This window comes from Aquila chrysaetos (assembly GCF_900496995.4).
Source record: "Aquila chrysaetos chrysaetos chromosome W unlocalized genomic scaffold, bAquChr1.4 W_unloc_4, whole genome shotgun sequence".
In the NCBI taxonomy this organism is placed as follows: domain Eukaryota; kingdom Metazoa; phylum Chordata; class Aves; order Accipitriformes; family Accipitridae; genus Aquila; species Aquila chrysaetos.
Window position 1 is genome coordinate 1,469,133 of NW_024470324.1, and position 25,757 is coordinate 1,494,889.

At 45.6% G+C, this 25,757-nt stretch overlaps 1 protein-coding gene across 2 annotated transcripts in view; it reads right to left on the reverse strand.

Moving 5' to 3' along the window:
* The window catches only part of LOC121233033 (microtubule-associated serine/threonine-protein kinase 4-like), a 235,285-nt gene that overhangs the window by 42,353 nt on the left and 167,175 nt on the right, over positions 1 to 25,757 (reverse strand). For both annotated transcript variants that reach the window (XM_041121619.1, XM_041121618.1), the window contains 2 exons: positions 23,034 to 23,156; positions 22,670 to 22,782 (listed from right to left, as the gene is read on the reverse strand). In XM_041121619.1, the coding sequence (XP_040977553.1) occupies positions 22,670 to 22,782; positions 23,034 to 23,156 (236 nt within the window). The remainder of the gene's footprint in view (positions 1 to 22,669; positions 22,783 to 23,033; positions 23,157 to 25,757) is intronic.

The window sequence follows — 25,757 nt, forward strand, 5'->3', positions numbered from 1 at the left end:
AAATATAAATTTGGGGAAGCCTGGCCGATTGACTATATCACACTCCCACAAACTCACCAAGGCAAGTGCCATGTGTGTACAATGGTGTGTATAGGGTCTGGCTGAGATGGAGTTAATTCTCCCCATAGCAGCCCTTGTAGCGCTGTGCTCTGCATTGGTAGCTAGAAAGGTGTTGATAACACACCAGTGTTTTGGCTACTGCTGAGCAGCGCTGGCACAGCATCAAGGCTGTCTCTCCAACATTTTTGCCCCCCTCAACGGTAGGATGGGGCTGGGCAAGATCTTGGGAGGGGACATAACCAGGACAGCTGACCTAAACTAACCAAACAGATATTCTATACCATATGACATCAGCTCAGCTATAAAAGCTAAGTAAAGGGAGAAGGAAGGGGGGGCATTTTTGTCTTCCGGAGCAACCACTACGCGTACTGAAGCTGTGCTTCCCAGGAAGTGGCTAGACATCGCCTGCTGATGGGAAGTAGAGAATAACATCATTTGTTTTTCTGTGCTTTCGCGTGCGACCTTTGCTTTCACTTTATTAAACTGTCCTTATCTTGACTCATGAGCCTTTTGTTATATTTTCCCGCCCCTGTCCAGCTGAGGAGGGGAAGTGATAGTGCGGCTTTGGTGGGCACCTGGCACCCAGCCAGCGTCAACCCACCACATGGTGGTAGCAACCAACAGGTGGCTGGAAACATATTCTGTGCCAGATGCCACTGCCTGGAAAACTCTCCTGGGTCTTGAAAAGCAAGTCTTATGGCAACACGGCACCCCAGAAAGAATTGAGTCAGACAACGGGACTCATTTCCAAAACAACCTCATAGACACCTGGGCCAAAGGGCATGGCTTTGAGTGGGTATATCACATCCCCTGTCATGCACCAGCCTCTGGGAAAATAAAAAAATACTATGGTTTTTTAAAGACTACATTGAAAGCAATGGGGGGTGGAACCTTCAAACATTGGGATACACATTTAGCAAAAGCCACCTGGTTAGTCAACACCAGAGGATCTGTCAGTCAGGGTGGCCCTGCCCAGTCAGAACTTTTACCTACTGTAGAAGGGGATAATGTCCCTGTAGTGCACATGAAGAATATGCTAGGGAAGAAAGTCTGGGTCTCCTGCCTCAGGCAAAGGTAAACACATTCATGGAATTGCTTTTGCTCAAGGACCTGGGTGCACTTGGTGTGTGATGGAAAAAGATGGGTAAGTCCGATGTGTGCCTCAAGGGGATTTGATTTTAGGTGAGAAGAGCCAATGAATTAAATTGCATGATGTTAGTTGCTATATAACCCTGCCACTGTATGTTATCATTACTATAATTGATACATGCTATATCCATGCTATTACAATAAGAATCACTTGGACCAAGAAAGAATGAACTTTGATAAAACTGAGTGAAGCACAGTATTGACAGGACCCAAACTGCCTTCAGCATGCAAGAATCCAACATTACACACCATCCTCTTTCCGCTTCCAATGTCACCCGCCCTCCGCACTGCACTGAGGCCCGATCCTGCTCTGCTGACTGAGAGGACTTTGCACCATCCCTCCTGCCCAGAAAGACTGTTATGACACATGGAGCCCTGAGTCAGGAACTAAATGAACTCGACGGAATTTTAGAGGGATGGCACATAGACAAATGGAGTGGTGAAAAACTGGCTGGATGGACGAGCCCAAAGGGTTGTGGTGAATGGAGTTAAATCCAGTTGGCGGCGGGTCACAATTGGTGTTCCCCAGGGCTCAGTATTGGGGCCAGTTATCTTTAATATCTTTATGAATGATCTGGACGAGGGGATCGAGTGTAGCCTCAGTAAGTTTGCAGATGACACCAAGTTGGGAGGGACGATTGATCTGCTTGAGGGTAGGAAGGCTCTACAGAGGGATCTGGACAGGCTGGGTCTGTGGGCCGAGGCCAATTGTATGAGGTTCAACAAGGCCAAGTGCCAGGTCCTGCACTTTGGTCACAACAATCCCATGCAGCACTACAGGCTTGGGGAAGAATGGCTGGAAAACTGCCTGGCATAAAAGGACCTGGGGGTGCTGGTCGACAGCCAGCTGAATATGAGCCGGCAGTGTGCCCAGGTGGCCAAGAAGGCCAAAGGCATCCTGGCCTGCATCAGAAATAGTGTGGCCAGCAGGAGCAGGGAAGTGATTGTTCCCCTGTATTCGGCACTGGTGAGGCCGCACCTTGAGTACTGTGTTCAGTTTTGGGCCCCTCACTACAGGAAAGGTGCTGGAGCGTGTCCAGAGAAGGGTAATCAAGTTGGTGAGGGGCCTGGAGCACAAGTCTTATGAGGAGTGGCTGAGGGAACTGGGTTTGTTTAGCCTGGAGAAGAGGAGGCTGAGAGGAGACCTTATCGCTCTCTACAACTACCTGAAAGGAGGTTGTAGTGAGATGGGTACTGGTCTTGAAACGGGGAGCCAAAGGAACCTTAGTAGATAGAGTAGATACATGGATGTAGATAGGAACTGTTTAATAATTATCTAGCTTATAGTGAAGTTAAAGAAATTTCAGTAGAGGTAGACATGGCCCAAGAGGATGAGAAGTGATGCTTAACGTTTGCATTGTTGGCCCAAGGGGATGAGAAGTGATGCCTAAATGTTTGCATTGTTGAGGCTGGCTGGGGCAGGAGATAGTCCCTGATAAGAAGCAGCAGTCGACCCCAAAAACCAGCCAAGACCGGCCTTGTGACTTTTTGGAACTAATTTTAATATGAAGCGGGGATAGATCATGCCTATGTATAGGTGTATTGCAAAACTCCATGTATATGTAACACTTGACTGTATAAATTTGAAGCGAACTGACGAGTCAGGCGCGCACGACTTTGGTGGGACTACCCCCCGCGCTGCCCAGCGCTGAATGAACATACCTACTTTACAATCTCACTGATTGTGGAGTCTGTTTCCGCACATCAGTTTGGCAAGCCAGCCAGGAGACTCTCTGCTCAGCTGCGGGACCGACTGCGGAGCGGACGCCCCTCGGCGCGCCCCGAGCACTTTCCTCGGAGGAGCCTCCGCTGCCAGCCGCTCACCGCGGGAGCAGACAACGACCTCCTGAAGCCGCGGACCAAACGGTATGTTTCACAGAGGGAGTCTGTAAAAGTACGGGCCGGGGCAGCTGGTAAATCGCGCAGAGACATATGGCGTGCAGCGTAGTCCCCGTATGGGAGGAGGGTACCCTGTATGGTAACAAGGGGGGATTTGCTGAATGATAGAGAGGCCGCTAGAGATCTTGGGGGTAGATCGAGCAAATCCGGGGTGATCGCTGCATCCCAGTATCGGGAGCCAGGACGGACCTGTCGATGACTGGTATATAAGAGGCAGGAGAAGGGTAAGCGCACCCCCTCGCAATTGCGTTTGGTACATTTTTGGGGTAAGTGGACCCCCTCGCAATTGCGCTTGGTACATTTTTGCAGCTGCTGAAAGGTTGTCAACTGGAGCGATGATTGTATGATGTGAATGTCTGGAAATTTAATGTTAAAGATTTTGGGTGAGTATGTGGAAATGTTATGTTGAGATTTATATGTGCATATATGCTTGTTAATGTGTAAATGTCTAAAACTGTGGATTGCATGTTTGAGTAAAAGAGACGCAGCTCAGCTGCGGAGCGTGTGTGGAGTTCTGATCCACAGTTTCGTAACTCCACAAGGGGTACGGCCGGAGACGAAAAAAGTGTGATTCCCTGATGATTTGGAACTTGAATTTATATGTTTAGAGTTGTAATTGTAAGTTTGAGCTTGATTATCTTAATCATTTTGTGGTGTTGGTATAAGAAAGTCCCTGTATGGTGCATCGCATAAATGTGGGTATTTGAATGGTGTCTTTTACATCCAGGAAATGAGTGTATGCCCTCATATGTCCTGGAATGTGTGTGGTGTAAACAGAGGTTGCAAATAGATTGTGGAGGGGATATTGAATGCCCTGAGTGTCGGGTTTGGACTCCCTGGGATAAGAGGGGACGGGCTACGTACACAGCTGAGATGATTGTTTGTGGTTGGAAAGGTAGCCGAAATAGTGAAATTGGTGTGTGGAAAGGAAAATTTAATCCCGGAAATTCGAGACGTGTTGGAGGAAAACTGGGAGAAGACTATAAAGAGGTGTAAGAAACGATTTGCATGGAAGCTAATTAAAAGGAGAAGTTATAAAATGGGAAACAATCAAGGGGGAATATTGAGGAAGAGTCCTCTGGGTTGCGTAATTGCCCACTGGAAAGATATTGTTGGGACCGGAGGTACGGAAAGTAAAAAGAACCTTATTAAATATTGCAATCAATGGTGGCCGTTGTATAAGTTAGAAGGTGATGCTAAGTGGCCACTTAATGGGTCAATAGATTATAATACTCTATTACAAGTAATGCTGTTTTTAAGGAGAGAAGGAAAATGGGATGAGGTTTCGTATGCAGACATGTTTTTCACCCTCCAAAACCATCCGGAGTGGCAAAGGGACTGTGGAATGGTACCTCCACAGGACCCCATGGTGCTTGCACTTGAGCAAGAAAACAACAAGGAGCTTAGAGGTAAACTGAGGCGGTGCTGTTCGGCATGTAGTATTGGACAAAGATGTACAAAGCTAATTGATTTTTTTAAGCCTCCCCCTCGACCACAGGAACAGGATGCAGACTCGGACAGAACTCTGACCCCCACTCCGGACAGCAAAGTACCCTTTTCTACTGCTGACCTAGGGGAATGGGAAAAGGTTGCAAAAGATTATAGGAGTGATCCGGTAAGTGTAACTAAGCATTTCCAATTTATTGTAAAACAGCATAACCCTGATTGGAAGGATATACAGCTATTATTGGAATATATGACCGAGACAGAGAAACAGCTGATTTTAAAACCAGCAGGGAACCTAGCTGAAGATCATTATAAGATCACAGGAGGGGACATTAAGGAATATTTCCCTCTCCAAGACCCAAAGTGGGATGTTAATAGATCTGCACATATGGAAAGATTGCAGGGGTATCAGGAGTGGATTACAAAAGGAATGGAGAGGGCAATCCCCAAAACTATAAATTGGTCAGCTTTATATGCAGTTAAACAGAGTCCTTCCGAGTCTCCATCCGAATTCCTGGATCGATTGAGGGATGTAATGCGCCGCAGCACACCGCTGGATCCTGGGTCAGAGGTAGGAGTACAACATTTGGTCTCCCTGTTTTTGGGTCAATCTACAGGGGATATAAGGCGCAAACTTCAGAAATTACGCCCTACAGAGGGTAGGAATTTAGAAATATTATTGGATGAAGCATAGAGAGTATTTAGTAACAGAGAAGAAGGATATAGGCAGGGACAAAGGAAATTACTGGCTGTTATCCAGGAAGAAAGAGGAAGAGGGCCTAGACGAGACTTGCCCCGATTGGGCAAGGATCAATGTGCTTTGTGTAAGAAATTCGGTCATTGGAAAAAGGAATGCCCAAAGAACAAGAAGGAGGATCAGAGGGCTCAAACAGGAAGAACGGTAGCCCATGTGAAGGGAGATTGATGGGAACCTGGGGAATCTACCCTAGCGGATCCACTGGTTATAATTAAGCTAGGGAAAACACAACAAGAGGTAGAATTTTTGGTAGATACGGGGGCAACATACTCGGTTCTGAACCAAGCCTTGATGCCCCTGGGAGATGATTATGTCATGGTGAAAGGAGCGACTGGCCAAAGTGAAAAGGCATATTTTTGTAAACCTTTAGAATATAAATTAGGAAAACAGTGGGGCATTCATAAATTTTTATATATGCCCAACTCCCCAAAGGCACTTTTGGGAAGGGACTTGTTGGAACAATTGGGAGCAAAAATTGTATTCGAAAAGGGAGAAATTACTCTGGAGGTAAAAGATCAGCAATATATTCAAATATTGAGCCTAACCTTAACCAGTCTCCCCCTAGAAGGAAGCATTAACGAGGACATCTTAAACCAAGTGTACCCAGGGGTATGGGCTACTGATGCACCTGGAAGAGCGAAAAGTGCTCCACCTGTTGAAGTTAGGATCAAGGAAGGCCAAAAGCTGGTAAGAATTAAACAATATCCCCTAAAGAAGGAAGACAGAGAAGGAATCTGGCTGGTGATAGAAAAATTTTTGCAGTTGGGATTACTAAAAGAGTGTGAGTCTGAATTCAATACCCCTATATTACCTGTTCGGAAGCCCGATGGGTCATATCAGGTGGTCCAAGACTTACGGGCGGTGAATAAGATAACTGAAGATCTTTACCCAGTAGTGGCAAACCCATATACCCTGTTGACCGTATTAACACCTGAATTGACTTGGTTTACTGTTTTAGATTTGAAGGATGCTTTCTTTTTCCTCCCTCTCCATGAGACCAGCCAAAAATTATTTGCATTTGAATGGGAAAACCCCAAGAGTGGTCGAAAGACCCAGCTCACTTGGACAGTGTTGCCACAAGGATTTAAGAATAGTCCTACCATTTTCGGCAATCACCTTGCGAAAGACTTAGAATCCTGGGAAACCCCGTCTGAGGAGGGGAAGCTGTTGCAGTATGTGGATGATATCCTGATCGCCACCAAAACAGAGAAAGATTGTATGACATGGACGGTGAGTCTGCTGAATTTCCTGGGACTTCAAGGGTACCAGGTATCCAAGAAGGCGGCACAGGTAATGCAACGCAAAGTGAATTACTTGAGCTATGAAATTAGTGCGGGACAAAGAACTTTGGGAGAGGCCCGTAAAGAGGCAATATGTCAAACTCGGAGACCTCAGACAGTAAAAGAGTTACGGACTTTTCTGGGAATGACAGGGTGGTGCCGATTGTGGATCTATAATTATGGATTGCTTGTTAAACCACTGTATGCATTGACAGCCACTGAGCAGAAACACCTTGAGTGGAACAAGGAGACCGAACGAGCTTTGAGCTACTGAAAAAGGCTTTGATGTCGGCCCCGGCCTTAGGACTCCCAGATGTAAGCCGTTTCTTCTTTACTCCCACGAGAAGCAGGGCATTGCCCTGGGAATATTAGCACAAAACCTGGGCCCATATCGACGGGCAGTTGCCTACCTCTCTAAGCAGTTAGACACGACTGCAAAAGGTTGGCCTGGATGCCTGCGGGCGGTTGCAGCTGTGATACTGAACATACAGGAAGCCCGAAAGTTTACTCTGGGCCAGAAAATGACTGTTTTGGTGTCTCATACAGTATCAACAGTACTGGAAGCAAAGGGTGGACATTAGCTCTCTCCACAAAGATTCCTAAGATATCAAGCCATATTGGTAGAGCAGGATGATGTGGAGATTGTAGTCACTAACATTGTCAACCCAGCTTCTTTTCTCAGCGGGAGCACAGGAGAACCGGTACATCATGACTGGAAACCATTGAAGCAACATACGCAAGCCGCCCAGACCTGAAAGACAGCCCCATGGAAAACAGGGAAACTTGGTTCACAGACGGAAGCAGTTACGTCCTAAATGGTAATCGACACGCGGGATACGCCATCACCACCAGCCAAGAGGTAATAGAATCAGGGGCTTTGCCCATGAACACCTCCGCACAGAAGGCAGAAATAATTGCTCTAACCTGCGCCCTGGAATTGGCCCAGGGCAAAATTGTGAACATTTATACAGACTCAAAATATGCCTTTGGAGTTGTACACGCACATGGAGCAATTTGGAAGGAGAGGGGACTATTGAGTTCCCAAGAGAAAAATATCAAACATGCAGAAGAAATTCTGAAGTTACTGGAAGCTGTCCAGCTCCCTAAGAAAGTAGCAATTATGCATATTAAGGCACACCAGAAAGTGAGCTCAGATTTGGAAAAAGGGAATGAACTGGCGGACAGAGAGGCAAAACAAATGGCCAAAACAAAGGTAAAAATAGAAGGGGACTTAATTCCTGATAGGCAAATCTCCCTAGAAGGTAAGCCAGAATATACCAGGGAAGATCAGAAGCTTATTACAGATTTAGGAGGGTCATATAATGAAGAAGGATGGGCTCATACCCCACAGGGAAAACTAATCATTCCCTCTTGCTTACTGTGGCATTTGATATGGGAGGAGCATAGGAAGACATTGGGGGACAGAGGCTCTGTATAAACATTTGATAAGAGAAATTGTGGCTAGAAATTTATATACCACGGTGAGACAGGTGACTCAACAATGCGATCTTTGCCTTCAGACTAATCCTAAGAATACCCCCAAACTAGAAATGGGCCAGATGATTGGAAAAGGCAATGGGCCTGGACAGCAATGGCAAATTGATTTCACAGAACTTCCAAGAAAAGGGGGGGTATCGATATTTATTGGTATTAACTGATACCTTCTCAGGTTGGCCAGAAGCATTCCCAACAAGAACAGCTAAAGCTCGGGAGGTAACTAAAATATTAGTGCAAGAGATAATACCACATTTTGGGGTTTCAGCAACCATGTCCTCCGACAGAGGACCACATTTTGTCTCAAAAATAATACAACAAATTAGCTGCCATTTAGGTATAGATTGGCAGCTTCATACTCCATATCACCCCCAGTCGAGTGGTCAAGTGGAAAAAATGAACCACTTAATCAAACAGCAAATTGTGAAATTAGGACAAGAAGCAAATCTGACATGGCCTCAGTCTCTCCCTTTAGCCCTCTTGCGTATACGAACAAGACCAAGGGCGAGGGAAGGACTGAGCCCCTTTGAAATGTTGTATGGACGACCCTATGAAATACAGAAAGGGGTGTCTGTGCAAGCTGGGGACGAAATTGTGACCTCTTACATGGTAGCATTGAGTAAGCAGCTCAATAAAATCAGGAAGCATGTGGCTGGGACTCGAGGGAGAGTTTTGGATGGACCTGTACATAATATACAACCTGGGGATTATGTATATGTAAAGTCTCTTACAGAAAAACCCTGGAGCCACAGTGGGAAGGACCATTCCAAGTACTACTCACCTCCTTTACTGCAATCAGAATCAAGGAACAGAACGCTTGGATTCATCACACCAGAGTGAAAAAGATACCCAAAACTCCATGGAAAGTCACCACAAAACCTGATGGACATTTAGTTTTTACGCGGTAATATGGGGAGTTGTGGGGACTCTGTGTAAGGCGTGGGATGAAAACCTGTTTGTCAGATATAACCAGGAGCTAGCAAAGGATATTAATGTATCAAGCTGTTGGATGTGTACCTTAATACCCAGAGAAGGAGAAACCTTCCCGTTTACTGGTGTCCCCCTCAGAACAAACAGCACTAAAACACTATTGAATAGAACTGCCAACTATACTTGTTTATATGGAAATGGTTCCAGAACTATAGTGAAGTATAAACTTGATCTGGATAGCAGAGACCCACATGATAATGATCGATACAATTGGTCTTGGAGATTAAAAGACATGGAAAGAGGCAGAGGGGGAGATCCCGAAATGATGCGCCCCCATTATGCCAACACTTCTAGCTTTCTTGGGACACTGAATGGAACTTGCTTTCGATGTAATGAATCACACTCTACAGGGATAGCTAATACAGGATGGGGAAATCTAACAGGGAGTTGTTATCTTCCTCCTCCTCAGGAGCCGTCCAATTGTAATCTCCCTGACAGGGGTTGGTACCTTTGTGCAAACGGGGAGGCACATAAGAGTTTACCTATCGATTGGTGGGGAGAATGCACAGAGGGAATAATAATCCCACAAACACTCCCTGTCTTAGGAAAATTACAGGGAATATTCCGATCCCCATGGCACCACACGAGGACTAAAAGAACCTCTAACCCTCTTATAGAACGAGACACCACATTCCACAGTGTGGTACGATGGCTTTTCCCAATGCTTGGAGTATCTGAATTGGAAAAAGCAATAGTCAATGTATCAGCAGTGGTCGAGATTTTAGCCAATACTACTGCTGACGCTCTAGGAAAATTACAAGCCGAAATTGATTCCTTGGCAAAGATAACGATACAAAATCGCCTTGCATTAGATATGTTAACCTCAAAGGAAGGGGGTGTGTGCGTACTTATAAATCAAAGCTGTTGTGCTTATTTAAATGAAAGAGAGCAAGTAGAGACAGATATTGAAAAGATTTGGGAAATTTGTAAGGAGTTACATCTTATCACTAAGGATGACACATCATGGGGATTTTCTGAGATATGGGAAAAACTAACTTCCTGGTTGCCAAATTTAACATGGCCAAAACAACTGTTTGTGACAGCAATAGTAATCATTTTTCTGCTCATAATCCTTTGTACAACAATTCGATGCAGCTTATGGTGTTTCCAAAGCACAGGGGATTCTTACAGCGAATGGAAAAAGAATCAGTTGCAACGAAAACTCGAGTCCAAGAAATATTTTGAGAGAATGCTAGATAGGGAAACAATGCATTAGAAGTACTAGAGTTGGATATAGTAAAAGAATTTACTATTTTCTAGAAAAGGGGGGACTGAAACGGGGAGCCAAAGGAACCTTAGTAGATATAGTAGATACATGGATGTAGATAGGAACTCTTTAATAATTATCTAGCTTATAGTGAAGTTAAAGAAATTTCAATAGAGGTAGACATGGCCCAAGAGGATGAAAAGTGATGCTTAACATTTGCATTGTTGAGGCTGGCTGGGGCAGGAGATAGTCCCTGATAAGAAGCAGCAGTCGACCCCAAGAACCAGCCAAGACCGGCCTTGTGACTTCTTGGAACTAATTTTAATATGAAGCGGGGATAGATCATGCCTATGTATAGGTGTATTGCAAAACTCCATGTATATGTAACACTTGACTGTATAAATTTGAAGCGAACTGCTGAGTCAGGCACGCATGACTTTGGTGGGACTAACCCCCGTGCTGCCCAGCACTGAATAAACATACCTACTTTACAATCTCACTGATTGTGGAGTCTGTTTCCGCACATCAGTCTCTTCTATGAAGTAACTAGTGATAGGACGAGAGGAAATGGCCTCAAGTTGCGGCAGGGGAGGTTTAGATTGGATATTAGAAAAAATTTGTTTACTGAAAGGGTTGTCAGGCATTGGAACAGGCTGCCCAGGGAAGTGGTGGAGTCACAAGCCCTGGAGGTGTTCAAAAAACGCGTAGACGTGGCACTTCAGGACATGGTTTAGTGGGCATGGTTGATGGTTGGACTCTATGATCTTGAAGGTCTTTTCCAACCTAAATGATTCTATGATTCTATATCTGTGTGTGACGTGTGGAAAACAGACTCCACAATCAGTGAGATTGTAAAGTAGGTATATTCATTCAGCGCTGGGCAGCACGGGGGTAGTCCCACCAAAGTCGTGCGCGCCTGACTCGGCAGTTTGCTTCACATTTATACAGTCAAGCGTTACATATACATAGAGTTTCGCAATACACCTATACATAGGCATGATCTATCCCCGCTTCATATTAAAATTAGTTCCAAGAAGTCACAGGGCTGGTCTTGGCTGGTTTTTGGGGTCGACTGCTGCTTCTTATCAGGGACTATCTCCTGCCCCAGCCAGCCTCAACAATGCAAACATTAGGCATCACTTCTCATCCCCTTGGGCCAACAATGCAAACGTTAAGCATCACTTTTCATCCTCTTGGGCCATGTCTACCTCTATTGAAATTTCTTTAACTTCACTATAAGCTAGATAATTATTAAACAGTTCCTATCTACATCCATATATCTACTATATCTACTAAGGTTCCTTTGGCTCCCCGTTTCGTGTGTGTATACATATATATCTCAAAGTACATTTAAGGTGATGGTGATTAATTGGCATGTGCTGGAAAGTATGGGTCCTGAGCATGACGTCAATGGTATAGAATAAGGGATGGATACTGTCCTGGTTTCAACTGGGATTAAGTTAATTTTCTTTCTAGTAGCTGGTATAGTGCTATGTCTTGGATTCAGTATGAGAAGAATGTTGATAACACACTGATGTTTTCAGTTGTTGCTAAGTAATGTTTAGTCTAAAGTCAAGGATTTTTCAGCTTCTCATGCCCAGCCAGCAAGAAGGCTGGAGGGGCACAAGAAGTTGGCACAGGACACAGCCAGGACAGCTGACCCAAACTGGCCAAATGGGTATTCCATACCATGTGATGTCATGCCCACTTGTGAGAGACTGAAAGAGTTAATGTCTCAAACATTGTGGTGGGGCAAGTTCTGCTTAATGACTAACTCTGCATAACAATGAACCCTGCCTAGCAAGGAACCACAGGTGAAAAGAAGCCCATCATCGCCCATCAGTAACAGGAGGGGTAGGGCATGCTGGAGGGTGCACAGCTCCCTTTTCTGTTGTGCTGTTCTGATATGCTGAACAAAGCAGCTCACCACATATGGCAAAAGATCAGGTCTGCAGGGAAGGGGAAGCTACTCCACAAACGACCCCCAAGCCCACCAGCCCAAAGGCAACCTAATTAGCCTAATGAGTTCGAGTGCCCGCCCGAAGGAGGGGCAAGGATGATAAAAGGACACAAACTGAAGTCCCATGTGTGCAAGCCAACGGGAACCGGACTTCTCGGCTGACTGGACCCCTCGGCTGACTGAATCAATGCTGGATCCAGGACTGGTGAAATCCTTCTCTTCTCTTTCTTTCTTTTTCCCTTTTTCTTTCCCGTAATCCCTACACCTCATCCATTTAGACATAAACCGTTGACCAAGTCTGGGACTAGGAGTAGATGCAGCCGCCCCTAGGCTCCTCTCTGAGAATGAGTCTAGAAAGCAAGGGGGTCTGCTCTGAACCTCGTGACTCAGCGGGAGGGGTCTCCTTATTGTCTTCCCTCAACTGATCCCCAAATAAGCAAGGCCTGTAGTATATGCTTGGTTATGTATGGTTAGCACGTTACACAGTTTACTGACATAGTTACATGCCAATTTTTGTTGTGAGCATAGTAGTTTTTGTGGTGAACATGCCAATTCTTGTTGCGAGCAAATAAAAGTTGAGTTTTGTGAGTTAAAGGATCCCTGGTGTTGTTTCACCTTAATCCTGACCTGGGAATCAGCAAACCTGAGTCATCGTCCAGAGAAATTGGGACGTGACACCAGTATATAAACTGGGGGGAGTTGGCCGGGGGGGGCAGATCGCTGCTTGGGAACTAACTGGGCATCAGTCGGCGAGTGATGAGCAATTGCATTGTGCATCACTTGTTTCATATATTCCAATTCTTTTATTATTATTATTATTATTATTATTATTTTCTTCCTTTCTGTCCTATTAAACTGTCTTTATCTTAACCCATGAGTTTTACTTTTCTTTCCAGTTCTGTCCCCCATCCCACTGGGTGGGGGGAAGTGAGCGAGCCTGGTGCCTAGTTGCTGGCTGGGGTTAAACCACGACATTCCTACACATTATTTCCTGAGCCTGTGCACTCCCCTCCTACTAGCATCCTTTGTCCAGCATTAATTAGCTCTCCTCTCAACTACTATAGTACCCTTGTGTCATGGTTTAACCCCAGGCAGCAACTAAGCCGCACGCAGCCGCTCACTCATTCCCCCCCCACCCAGTGGGATGGGGGAGAAAATTGGGAAAAGAAGTAAAACCCATGGGTTGAGATAAGAACAGTTTAATAGAACAGAAAAGAAGAAACTAATAATGATAACACTAATAAAATGACAGCAGTAATAATGAAAGGATTGGAATGTACAAATGGTGCGCAGTGCAATTACTCACCACCCACTGATCGACGCCCAGTTAATCCCCAAGCGGCGATCCCCCGCCCCCCCCCCCCCCAGTTTATATACTAGGTGTGACGTCACAGGGTGTGGAATACCCCTTTGGCCACTTTGGGTCAGCTGTCCTGGCTGTGTCCTGTGCCAACTTCTTGTGCCCCTCCAGCTTGCTTTCTGGCAGGGCATGAGAAGCTGAAAAATCCTTAACTTTAGACTAAACACTACTTAGCAACAACTGAAAACATCAGTGTTATCAACATTCTTCTCATACTGAACTCAAAACATAGCACTGCACGAGCTACTAGTAAGACAATCAACTCTATCCCAGCCGAAACCAGGACAGTATCCAGCCCTTATTCTATACCGTTGACGTCATGCTCAGTTCCCATACCTTCAGTTACATCCTGGTCAATCATCATCACCTTTTCCGTCTTTTGAGATATATAGAGAAAGATATATATGCATATGTATACACACACAGAGATATCATTCCTTTAGTTTATCGGTCATGTTCATAAAATGTTTGTTGAGTTCATTTAGTTCCCGACTCTGGCCTCCATCTGTCATACCAGTCTTTCTGGGCAGGAGGGATGGTGCAAAGTCCTCTCAGTCGGCAGAGCAGGATTGGGCTTCAGTGCGGTGTGACGAGCGGGTGACATTGGACGCAGCAGGAGGATGGTGTGTAATGTTGGATTGTTGCATGCTGGAGTCAGTTCTGGTTCCATCACTACTGCGCTTTGCTCAGTTTTATCACAGTTCTTTCTTGCTTGATCTAAGTGATTCTTACTGTAGTACTGAGACAAGGGGAGTCAAAAGAATCTCAGTAGACATAATAAAGGGGGATGAAAGATGATGTTTAGCGCTTACATTGTTGAAATTAGCTGAGGTAGAGACAGTCCTTGATAAGAAGAGCTGGTCCCAAGAACCAGCCAATGAGGTAGAGACAGTTCCTGATAAGAAGCAGGAGCTGGCCCCAAGAGCCAGCTAAGACTGGTCTTGCGGCTTGGGTGAATACCAAGAAACCACTGAGCCTGCGCAAGAAAAGAGGTTACTAGCGGTGACGGAGTCATCTATCTTCATCTCTGCGACCACCAGACGACCACCATAGAGAAGCACTGCGCAAGCGCAGTTGAGAGGAGACTATGGAAATGACCTCTCGGAGCTAATTTTAATATGAAGCAGGGATAGGTCATGCATATGTATAGGCATATTCTGAATATGTAACACCTGACTGTATAAACTTGAAGCAAACTGCCAAGTCGGGCGCGCACGACTTTGGTTGGACTACCCCCCGTGCTGCCCAGCGCTGAATGAACATACCTACTTTACAATCTCACTGATTCTGGAGTCTGTTTCCACACGTCAGTACTATAGATATAGCATATAACAATTATAGTAATGATAACATACAATAGCAGGGTTATATAGCAACTAATATCATACAGTTTAATTCTGGCTATTCTCACCTAAAATCAAATCCCCTTGAGGCACACATCGGACTTCCCAATCCTTTTGCATCACCCACCAAGTGCACCCAGGCCCTTGAGAAAAACCAATCCCACGAATGGGTTTACCTTTGCCTGAGGCAGGAGTAACCCAGACTGTCTTCCCTAACATATTTTTTGTGTGCACTACAGGGACTTTATCCCCTTCTACAGTACGTAAAAATTCTGACTGGGCAGGGCCACCCAGACTGACAGATCCTCTGGTGTTGACTAACCAGGTGGCTTTTGCTAAATGTGTATCCCAATGTTTGAAAGTTCCACCCCCCATTGCTCTCAATGTAGTCTTTAACAGTCCATTGTATCGCTCAACTTTCCCAGAGGCTGGTGCATGATAGGGGATGTGATACACCCACTCAATGCCATGCTCTTTGGCCCAGGTGTCTATGAGGTTGTTTCGGAAATGAGTCCCGTTGTCTGACTCGATTCTTTCTGGGGTGCCGTGTTGCCACAAGACCTGCTTTTCAAGGCCCAGGATAGTGTTCCGGGAGGTTGCATGGGGCACAGAATATGTTTCCAGCCACCCGGTGATTGCTTCCACCATTGTAAGTACATAGCGCTAGCCTTGGCGAGTTTGTGGGAGTGTGATATAGTCAATCTGCCAGGCTTCCCCATATTTATATTTCAGCCATCGTCCTCCATACCACAGGGGTTTTAACCGTTTGGCTTGCTTAATTGCAGCACATGTTTCACATTCATGGATAACTTGTGCAATAGTATCCATTGTGAAGTCCACCCCTCGATCACGAGCCCATCTATATGTTGCATCTCTTCCCTGATGGCCTGAGGTGTCATGGGCCACTGAACCATAAATAGCTCACCCTTATGTTGCCAGTCCAGGTCCACCTGACTCACTTCAATCTTGGCAGCCTGATCCACCTGTTGGTTGTTTTGATGTTCTTCAGTGGCCTGACTCTTGGGTACATGAGCATCTACGTGACGTACTTCTACAACCAGGTTCTCTAGCCAAGACGCAATATCTTGCCGCAGTGCGGCAGCCCAAATGGGTTTACCTCTGCGCTGCCAGTTGCTCTGCTTCCATTGCTGTAGCCACCCCCACAGGGCATTTGCCACCATCCATGAGTCAGTATAGAGATAGAGCACTGGCCACTTCTCTCTTTCAGCAATGTCTAACGCTAGCTGGATGGCTTTCACCTCTGCAAACTGACTCGATTCACCTTCTCCTTCAGCAGTTTCTGCAACTTGTCGTTGTGATGGGTTGACCCTGGCTGGTTGCCAGGTGCCCACCAAAGCCGTTCTATCACTCCCCCTCCTCAGCTGGACAGGGGAGAGAAAATATAACAAAGAGCTTGTGGGTCGAGATAAGGACAGGAGAGATATCACTCATCACTTACCGTCACGGGCAAAACAGACTCAACTTGGGGAAATTAACTCACTTTATTACAAATCAACCAGAGTAGGGTAATGAGAAAAAACCCGAATCTCAGAACACCTTCCCTCCACCCCTCCCTTCTTCCCGGGCACAACTTCACTCCCGGCTTCTCTACCAACCCCCCCCAGCGGCACAGGGGGAACGGGGATGGGGTTTACGGTCAGTTCATCACACGTTGTTTTCTGCCGCTTCATCCTCCTCAGGGGGAGGACTCATCACACTCTTCCCTGCTCCAACGTGGGGTCCCACCCACGGGAGACAGTCCTCCACGAACTTCTCCAACGTGGGCCCTTCCCACGGGCTGCAGTTCTTCACGAACTGCTCCAGCATGGGTCCTTTCCATGGTGTGCAGTCCTTCAGGAGTACACTGCTCCAGCGTGGGTCCCCCACGGGGTCACAAGTCCTGCCAGCAAACCTGCTCCGTGGGCTCCTCTCTCCACAGATCCGCAGGTCCTGCCAGGAACCTGCTCCAGCGCAGGGTTCCCATGGGGTCACAGCCTCCTTCGGGAAACCCACCTGCTCCGGCGTGGGGTCCTCCACGGGCTACAGGTGGATATCTGCTCCACCGTGGACCTCCATGGACTGCAGGGGGACAGCCTGCCTCACCATGGTCTTCACCACGGGCCGCAGGGGAATCTCTGCTCCGGCGCCTGGAGCATCTCCTCCCCCTCCTTCTTCACTGACCTTGGTGTCCGCAGAGTTGTTTCTCTTACATGTTCTCACTCCTCTCTCCGGCTGCCGAATCTGCCTGTCCCAACTTTTTTCCTTCTTAAAAATGTTATCACAGAGGCGTTACCGCTATCGCTGATTGGCTCGGCCTTGGCCAGCAGCAGGTCCGTCTTAGAGCCGGCTGGTATTGGCTCTCTCTCGAACACAGGGGAAACTTACAGCAACTTCTTACAGAAGCCACCCCTGTAACCCCCCCCCGCTACCAAAACCTTGCCAGCAAAACCAATACAGTCGTGTAGGACTCCATACAGCAGCCTTCCACCTCCCATGTTTTCCCACAATGCGACAGGACCCATCAGTGAACAGGGCATATTGCCTCTCATTTTCTGGCAGTTTATTATACAGTGGGACCCCTTCAGCACGTGTCACCTCCTCCTCTGGTGACATTCCAAAATCTTTGCCTTCTGGCCAGTCCATGATCACTCCTAATATTCCTGGGCGACTGGGATTTCCTATGCGAGCCCGTTGTCTGATCAGTGCGACTCATTTACTCCACGTGGCATCAGTTGCATGATGTGTAGAGGAGACCCTCCCTTTGAACATCCAGCCCAGCACTGGCAGTCGGGGTGCTAAGAGGAGCTGTGTTTCAGTACCAACCACTTCTGAGGCAGCTCGAACTCCTTCATATGCTGCCAATATCTCTTTTTCAGTTGGAGCATAACGGGCCTCAGATCCTCGATATCCCTGAGTCCAAAACCCCAGGGGTCGGCCTCGGGTCTCCCCAGATGCTTTCTGCCAGAGGCTCCAGGTAGGGCCATTCTCCCCGGCTGCAGTATAGAGCACATTTTTAACATCTTGTCCTGCCCGGACTGGTCCAAGGGCTACTGCATGAACAATCTCCTGTTTAATTTGTTCAAAGGTTTCTTGTTGCTCAGGGCCCCATTTAAAATCATTCTTCTTCCGGGTCACTTGATAGAGAGGGCTTACAATCAGACTGTAATTTGGAATATGCATTCTCCAAACCCCCACGACACCTAAGAAGGCCTGTGTTTCCTTTTTATTAGTCGGTGGAGACATAGCTGCTATTTTGTTGATCACGTCCATTGGGATCTGATGACATCCATCTTGCCATTTCATTCCTAAAAACTGGATCTCCTGTGCAGGTCCCTTGACCTTACTTTCTTTTATGGCAAAACTGGCTTTCAGAAGGATTTGGAATATTTTCTTCCCTTTCTCAGAAACTTCTTCTGCTGTGTTACCCCAAATGATGATGTCATCGATGTATTGCAGGTGTTCCGGAGCTTCACCTTTTTCCAGTGCAGCCTGGATTAGTCCATGGCAAATGGTGGGGCTGTGTTTCCACCCCTGGGGCAATCGATTCCAAGTGTACTGGACACCCCTCCAAGTAAAAGCAAATTGTGGATGGCACTCTGCTGCCAGAGGGATTGAGGAAAATGCATTAGCAATGTCAATTGTAGCATACCACTTGGCTGCCTTTGACTCTAGTTTGTATAAAAGTTCTAGCATGTCCGGCACGGCAGCACTCAGCAGTGGCGTAACTTCATTCAGGCCATGATAGTCAACTGTTAGTCTCCACTCCCCATTAGACTTTCGCACTGGCCATATGGGACTATTAAAGGGTGAGCGAGTTTTGCTGATCACTCCTTGGCTCTCGAGGTGGCGAATCAACTTGTGGATGGGAATCAGAGAGTCTCGGTTGGTGCGATATTGCCACCGGTGCACCGTCGTGGTAGCAATTGGCACTTGTTGTTCCTCAACCCTCAGCAACCCCACAATCAAAGGGCCTTGAGAGAGACCAGGCAGGGTAGACAGCTATTCAGTTCCTTCCATCTCCAAGGCAGCTATACCAAAATCCCATCGATACCCCTTTGGGTCCTTAAAATACCCTCTCCTGAGGTGGTCTATGCCAAGGATACACGGAACCTCTGGGCCAGTCACAATGGGGTGTTTCTGCCATTCATTCCCAGTTAGGCTTACTTCAGCTTCCAATACAGTTAACTCTTGGGATCCCCCTGTCACATCAGAAATACAGATGGGTTCTGCCCCTTTATAACTTGATGGCATTAGGGTACACTGCACACCAGTGTCTACTAGAGCCTTATACTCCTGTGGGTCTAACGTGCCAGGCCATCGAATCCATACAGTCCAATAGACCGGATTATCCCTTTCCTCCACCTGGCTGGAGGCAGGGCTCCTCTAATCCTGGTCAGAGTATCCATTACTCACTTCTTGTAAAATTGACTTAGAAGTCCCTTCAGGAGGATCAGAAATAAGATCAGCCCTTCTGCTCTGTTTGGAAAGTGGAACGGCATTTTTCCTGGTAGAATCCCCTTTTGTGGTGGTTTTTCCTCACAACTCACGTACCCGTGCATTTAGGACCGAGGTAGGTTTTTCATCCCGTTTCCTCATGTACTCTCTGTGATCACATAGGTAAAACCATGTGGCACCTCCTAGGTGTGTATCTTCTATGTTCTTTCTCTTGGGCAGAGGAACGCTCACTCCTAATAGCTGAGACATTGGTCCTTTACAGGTGGGGAGTAGGACATATCCTCTTTGAATTGCTGGAAATCCTCAGACAGCTTCTCCACAGCCGAAATGCAGGCTTGTAGGGAGGAGGAGAGATTTTCTTCGTATTGACGGAGTTGGCGAGCCACTTCATCCACTGTCGGTGCCTCTTCATCTTTCCAGGTCATTATTGCCAGTGAGCTGGCATAAGACGATGGTGCGCTCTGTACAAACTTCTGCCACATGGGTCGTGTGCATGGGACTTTGTCTGGATCTTTGGGTAATTGTGGGTTGTCTGGGTCATAATGAATTGTCTCTAGCACGGCTAATTCCCTCAGATATTGGATACCTTTTTCCATGGTGGTCCACTTGCTTGATTGACGTATAATGTCCTCCTTAAAGGGGTACCTTTCCTTCATGCTTGACAGGAGTCGCCTCCAGAGGCTGATGGCTTGTGTCCCTTTTCCAATTGCCTTGTCAATGCCACCTTCCCTGGCAAGCGATCCCAGCTGCTTGGCTTCCCTACCTTCTAATTCCAAGCCATCAGCCCCATTGTCCCAGCATCGGAGGAGCCAGGTGATAATGTGCTTGCCTGGACAATGGCTGAAATCTTTTCGCATATCCCGCAGCTCACTCAGGGATAGGGATCAGGTGATTACCTCTGGTTCTTCCTCTTCCTCCTGTTCCCGTGATGACCCTGGTTCACCTTCATCCTTCGCTAAGCGAACTAATTTTTTTGTATATTTCTTCTTCTGTATGGGGGCAACTGATACTGGTGCGGGTTGGTCCGCTGGTTCAGTTGCAGTACCACTTGCCAAGGTTTGGGTAGCTACAGTGCCTGTTGTCTTGTTGTTAGATCCAGAGACCTTCATCGACCTTCGTCGCCGCGGCTGGAGGGACCGCAGTGTCCATCATCGAGGTTTGGGATAGCTGCAGTGTCCGTCACCAGGGCTGGAGGGATGGCAGTGTCCATCGCCGAGGTTTGGGCAGCCACAGTGCGTGTTGTCTTGTTGTTAGATCCAGAGACCTTCTCTTCCCCTTGAGGGTGATGAACAGGGCTCGATAGGCATAGGTCAGGCCCCAGCACATTGCAGCAATTTGAATCTCTCTGGAGTTGCCAGGGCAACAGCATACCTTTTCTAAATATTTTACTAGTTCTTCCAGATTCTGCACTTGTTCAGAGGTGAATTTCCAAAACATTGGAGGTGCCCACTGTTCTAGGTACTTGCCCATACTACCCCACACACCCTGCCACTCATACTTATCCAGCCTCAGGGCAGATCTCTGGGTGATATTCTTAAATAATTGTTTAACCTTAAACAAGAGCTGAACCACATTCAGGAGCATGCTAATTCCTAGCAGTAAGGCTAGGACCATGCTGGTCTCAACATCCCAAGGGTATTCAAATTTTTCAAAATTCTCAGTGCCATTGTAACTGGACTGAAGGAGAAGGGAAAAGAGAGGAAAGGTACCCCACCCATAGATTGGCTCTCCGAGGAGGAAAGGTAAATGGTGTAATTATTAATAGTTTCCCACAGATGGCTCCCGAATTATAGAGGTGACAGTGCTGAGTGCAAATACCGGACTAATCCCACAACCAATAACTTTATCATACCATAAACCAGTGTTACACAATACATCAAAGCGAAAACCTTAATCCACCTCCCACGGATGATAAGCAGAAGAGGGACTACATACAGCAAGCGAGGTGATACATAACAGAACTTTAAAAACCAGAGCAACAACTCTAAGAACACATAAATCAACATAGTGACCAGTGACTATTAGACCAATATAATGAATGCTTATAACAAAATTGTTTTAACGAGCTCTGGTCAGGTTTGTCGTTATCTCAACCCTTCGAGCCCCACGTTGGGCGCCAAAATAGACTGTCGTGGTTTAACCCCAGCCAGCAACTAAGCACCACGCAGCTGCTCACTCACTCCCCCCCCCACCCAGTGGGATGGGGGAGAAAGTCGGGAAAAGAAGTAAAACCCATGGGTTGAGATAAGAACAGTTTAATAGAACAGAAAAGAAGAAACCAATAATGATAATGATAAAACCAATAAAATGACAACAGCAATAATGAAAGGATTGGAATGTACAAATGATGTGCAGTGCAATTGCTCACCACCCGCTGATCGACACCCAGTTAATCCCCAAGCGGCGATCCCCCCCCCCCCCCCCCCCCAGTTTATATACTAGATGTGACATCGCATGGTATGGAATACCCCGTTGGCCACTTTGGGTCAGCTGCCCTGGCTGTGTCCCCTCCCAACTTCTTGTGCCCCTCCAGCTTTCTCACTGGCTGGGCATGAGAAGCTGAGAAATCCTTGACTTTAGTCTAAACACTACTTAGCAACAACTGAAAACATCAGTGTTATCAACATTCTTCTCATAGTGAACTCAAAACATAGCACTGCACCAGCTACTAGGAAGACAATTAACTCTATCCCAGCTGAAACCAGGACACCTTGACAGTCAGCTTTACCTTCAATTCACAGCATTCAAATCACTCCCTCAAATCCACATTTCTCCTTGACCAAGTCACATACTAACCTAACCACTACCTTGCTTTTTCCTTACAGTCTAATGTCATTTAATTAATCTCTACTATAGGCTAGTACTGTAATCTTTATTATGCTATTGCCTGCAAGATACTCAGGACACAACTGGAGCAACATGCAAACTGTGTATGAAGAAAACCAACATAAGGAACATGCATTAGCATTTAACAGAACAGTTTCCCTAATATTTGTCTTATGCTATGATGAATTTTCTACAGAAAATATCAAACTATTTACATAATTTTCTATTACCTTCTTAGGGATTCAAGAAATAACTTTCTTACAGAATCTTCCCATGTTTTTATTTAATGGTATTCATTTCATTCTTGCTCAATTTCAGTTAACATTTCTTGAAGAAACAATGCCATAAACACCTCTTCCATATGTAACATTTCCAAACTCTACAAAAGTAGCAAAATGTTTATGTACACAATGCGTATTAACATTATAGCAATTTTTACTTACTTTTGAAAATCTGTGTGAACATGAGGAAAACTGTCTTATCTCCAAATTAAAATCTTCATCATTTGTATCATCTTCTTCCTCAGTTTCCATATGGTGGTATTTCTCAGAACGTGCTACAGACAAGGGAAATAAAGTATTTGAATTTATCAGGAAGAATGGGTACCAAGCTTTAATATTAACTAAAAGCATAATTTTATTCTTAAGATTATTTATCCTTAAATGTCAAACCACCAGTGAAATTGCACAGCTGTCAGTGGTTCTGATAAAGGAGATTTTCAAAGCAGTAAGCAAATACAAAAGCCAAAGACATTGATTATTTAAACAAGGCATTCATCACATTTTTTTAATACCATCCAATACCTACTGTCAAAATAACTTGTGTCATCTTCAGACTCCAATTGTGGAATAAATTCTGCTTTCTGCCTCAGCAGACTATTCCAGTTGAGGCTCCTGAAGAACTGATGCTGCTTTACTTCATATGCACCACCTGGGGGAGACAGAGAAAAACACTGAGCAAATTATACCAAATCCTCTGACACTGATTCAACAAAATCTCTGGTCAAAAAATGCAAATTAGCATGGAAAGGCATAGTCATCACTGCAGGCAGGAACATCTAATACCCATTCCCACTACAATCTCCCCTAAACCTGACAGAGCACCTCCCTAGCCCTGTTTTATTGCTGCCATTTCATTAACAGTGGTGGTGTTGCTTTATCTTCTTCTTCCTCCTTTTAACATTTCTATTTTTCTGGCTAGGCTAATTATTATCTATCAGCTACACATTAGTCAGAAGTATCAGATGTAGTAATAGTAGTCATCAAAATGTAAATATGTGCATTAGATGAGTAAGTACAAATTAGAAAGCAATGAAGAATGATTCTTAATAGTTGCTCAGTGTAAATACCATTGCTGATCAGGAGCTCCTTATGATGTTTTATGGCAATAATACACAAATCTATAGGAAATACCTTATCATTTAGTTTCTTATGGATTACTGCCTTGGATTACTACTTGTCATAATGCATGTTAAACAACTACACTAGTTTCAAGTTAAGAAACAACTATAAGAACACAATGAAGTACTGGAATTTTTGTCCTGGAGAGGTGGGAGGGGATTTTATTAATAAGCATAAATGTAATTCTAAAAACTGAACAGATAACCTACAGCAGCAAGAGTTACTGCCAACTTGATACTGCGTGTAAACTTCCTTATGTCAAGGTCAAGTCAGGAGAGCACCATATTAAAAAAGTGAAGTCTCCAGGATTGGTCTCTAAGTCAGTGTCAAGATTTCTAGGTTGGGTTCTTTGCTTTTCTGACTGTACCAAATTCATAAAAGCCAAATCTTCCCAAAGGAAACCAAAATCACATCTAATTGTAAGTCACTAGCCAAGGAGTGAACATTTCTCTGAACACAGTAATGGAATATTATAGCAGATTGTATAATTCTTGACTAGGTATCAGACACTTCAAAAACCCAAAGAGGTCTTTTTTCTGTCATTTTCGTTCTTCAAAAGAAGTGTAGTATCTATTTATCTCTGTTCTTTCAACTTGACTAAGCTACACGGGTCTCCTGAGCAAATACACGATTACAATTTTCATGGAGTGTTATGCAGCTAGCTAATACATATTAGATAGCGCTGTCATTTGAAATGCATGGTGGAACCTGGGATAAATCATGCTGTTTTCCAGTGCCCCTGTGGGACCTGTCATGTTGCAGTCTCCGTTTCTGTGAGTTGCTTCTGACACTTAAAAACCTTTGTTGTGGTTACTAAACATCCCTTTGTGCTTCAAAGAAATGGCTGCCCGATTGCCGCCTTCAGACTGCCAGCTCTTGAGAAACCACGAACAGTCGAAAGAAATCAGCCTGTAAACAAACTGCTAGATGTTCTGTGTGGCAGCACTGACCATTATGGGACTTAAGCCAGCTACATTCTAGCCAATTCACTTAATCAACCAGCTGTAGCAAAACAGAGGCAGAATTTGCAATCTACTTGTGATCCAGCCTCTCACAGGGTGACAGTCTTGCATTAACGCTATGTTTACCAGGAAAAAGAATCCTGGCAATGAAACAATGCCTGAAAGGAACATACTTAAAACAAGGGAATGGATCTAGTTGTGGCTCTTCATTTTGCCTTTGGCAGTAGTGCCTTTTGCAGCAGATGAAGCAGGTAGCAAGTGGAGAAGCTGACTGGGGCATGATACCTCCCTCACTCTTATCTTGTTCATAGAATCATAAAATCATAGAAACGTTTAAGTTGGAAAAGACCTTTAAGATCATCGAGTCCAACCGTCAACCCAACACCACCATGCCCACTAAACCGTGTCCTGAAGTGCCACGTCTACGCATTTTTTGAACACCTCCAGGGATGGTGACTCCACCACTTCCCTAGGCAGCCTGTTCCAATGCCTGACAACCCTTTCAGTAAACAAATTTTTTCTAAACCTCCCCTGCCGCAACTTGAGGCCGTTTCCTCTCGTCCTATCACTAGTTACTTGACAGAAGAGACCAGCACCCATCTCACTACAACCCTCCTTCAGGTAGTTGTAGAGAGCGATAAGGTCTCCACTCAACCTCCTTTTCTCCACACTAAACAACCCCAGTTCCCTCAGCCACTCCTCATAAGACTTGTGCTCCAGGCCCCTCACCAACTTGATTACCCTTCTCTGGACACGCTCCAACACCTTTCCACTAGTGAGGGGCGCATTACATTCCTCAATCGATCCAGGAATTCGGATGGAGACTCGGAAGGACTCTGTTTAACTGCATATAAAGCTGACCAATTTATAGTTTTGGGGATTGCCCTCTCCATTCCTTTTGTAATCCACTCCTGATACCCCTGCAATCTTTCCATATGTGCAGATCTATTAACATCCCACTTTGGGTCTTGGAGAGGGAAATATTCCTTAATGTCCCCTCCTGTGATCTTATAATGATCTTCAGCTAGGTTCCCTGCTGGTTTTAAAATCAGCTGTTTCTCTGTCTCGGTCATATATTCCAATAATAGCTGTATATCCTTCCAATCAGGGTTATGCTGTTTTACAATAAATTGGAAATGCTTAGTTACACTTACCGGATCACTCCTATA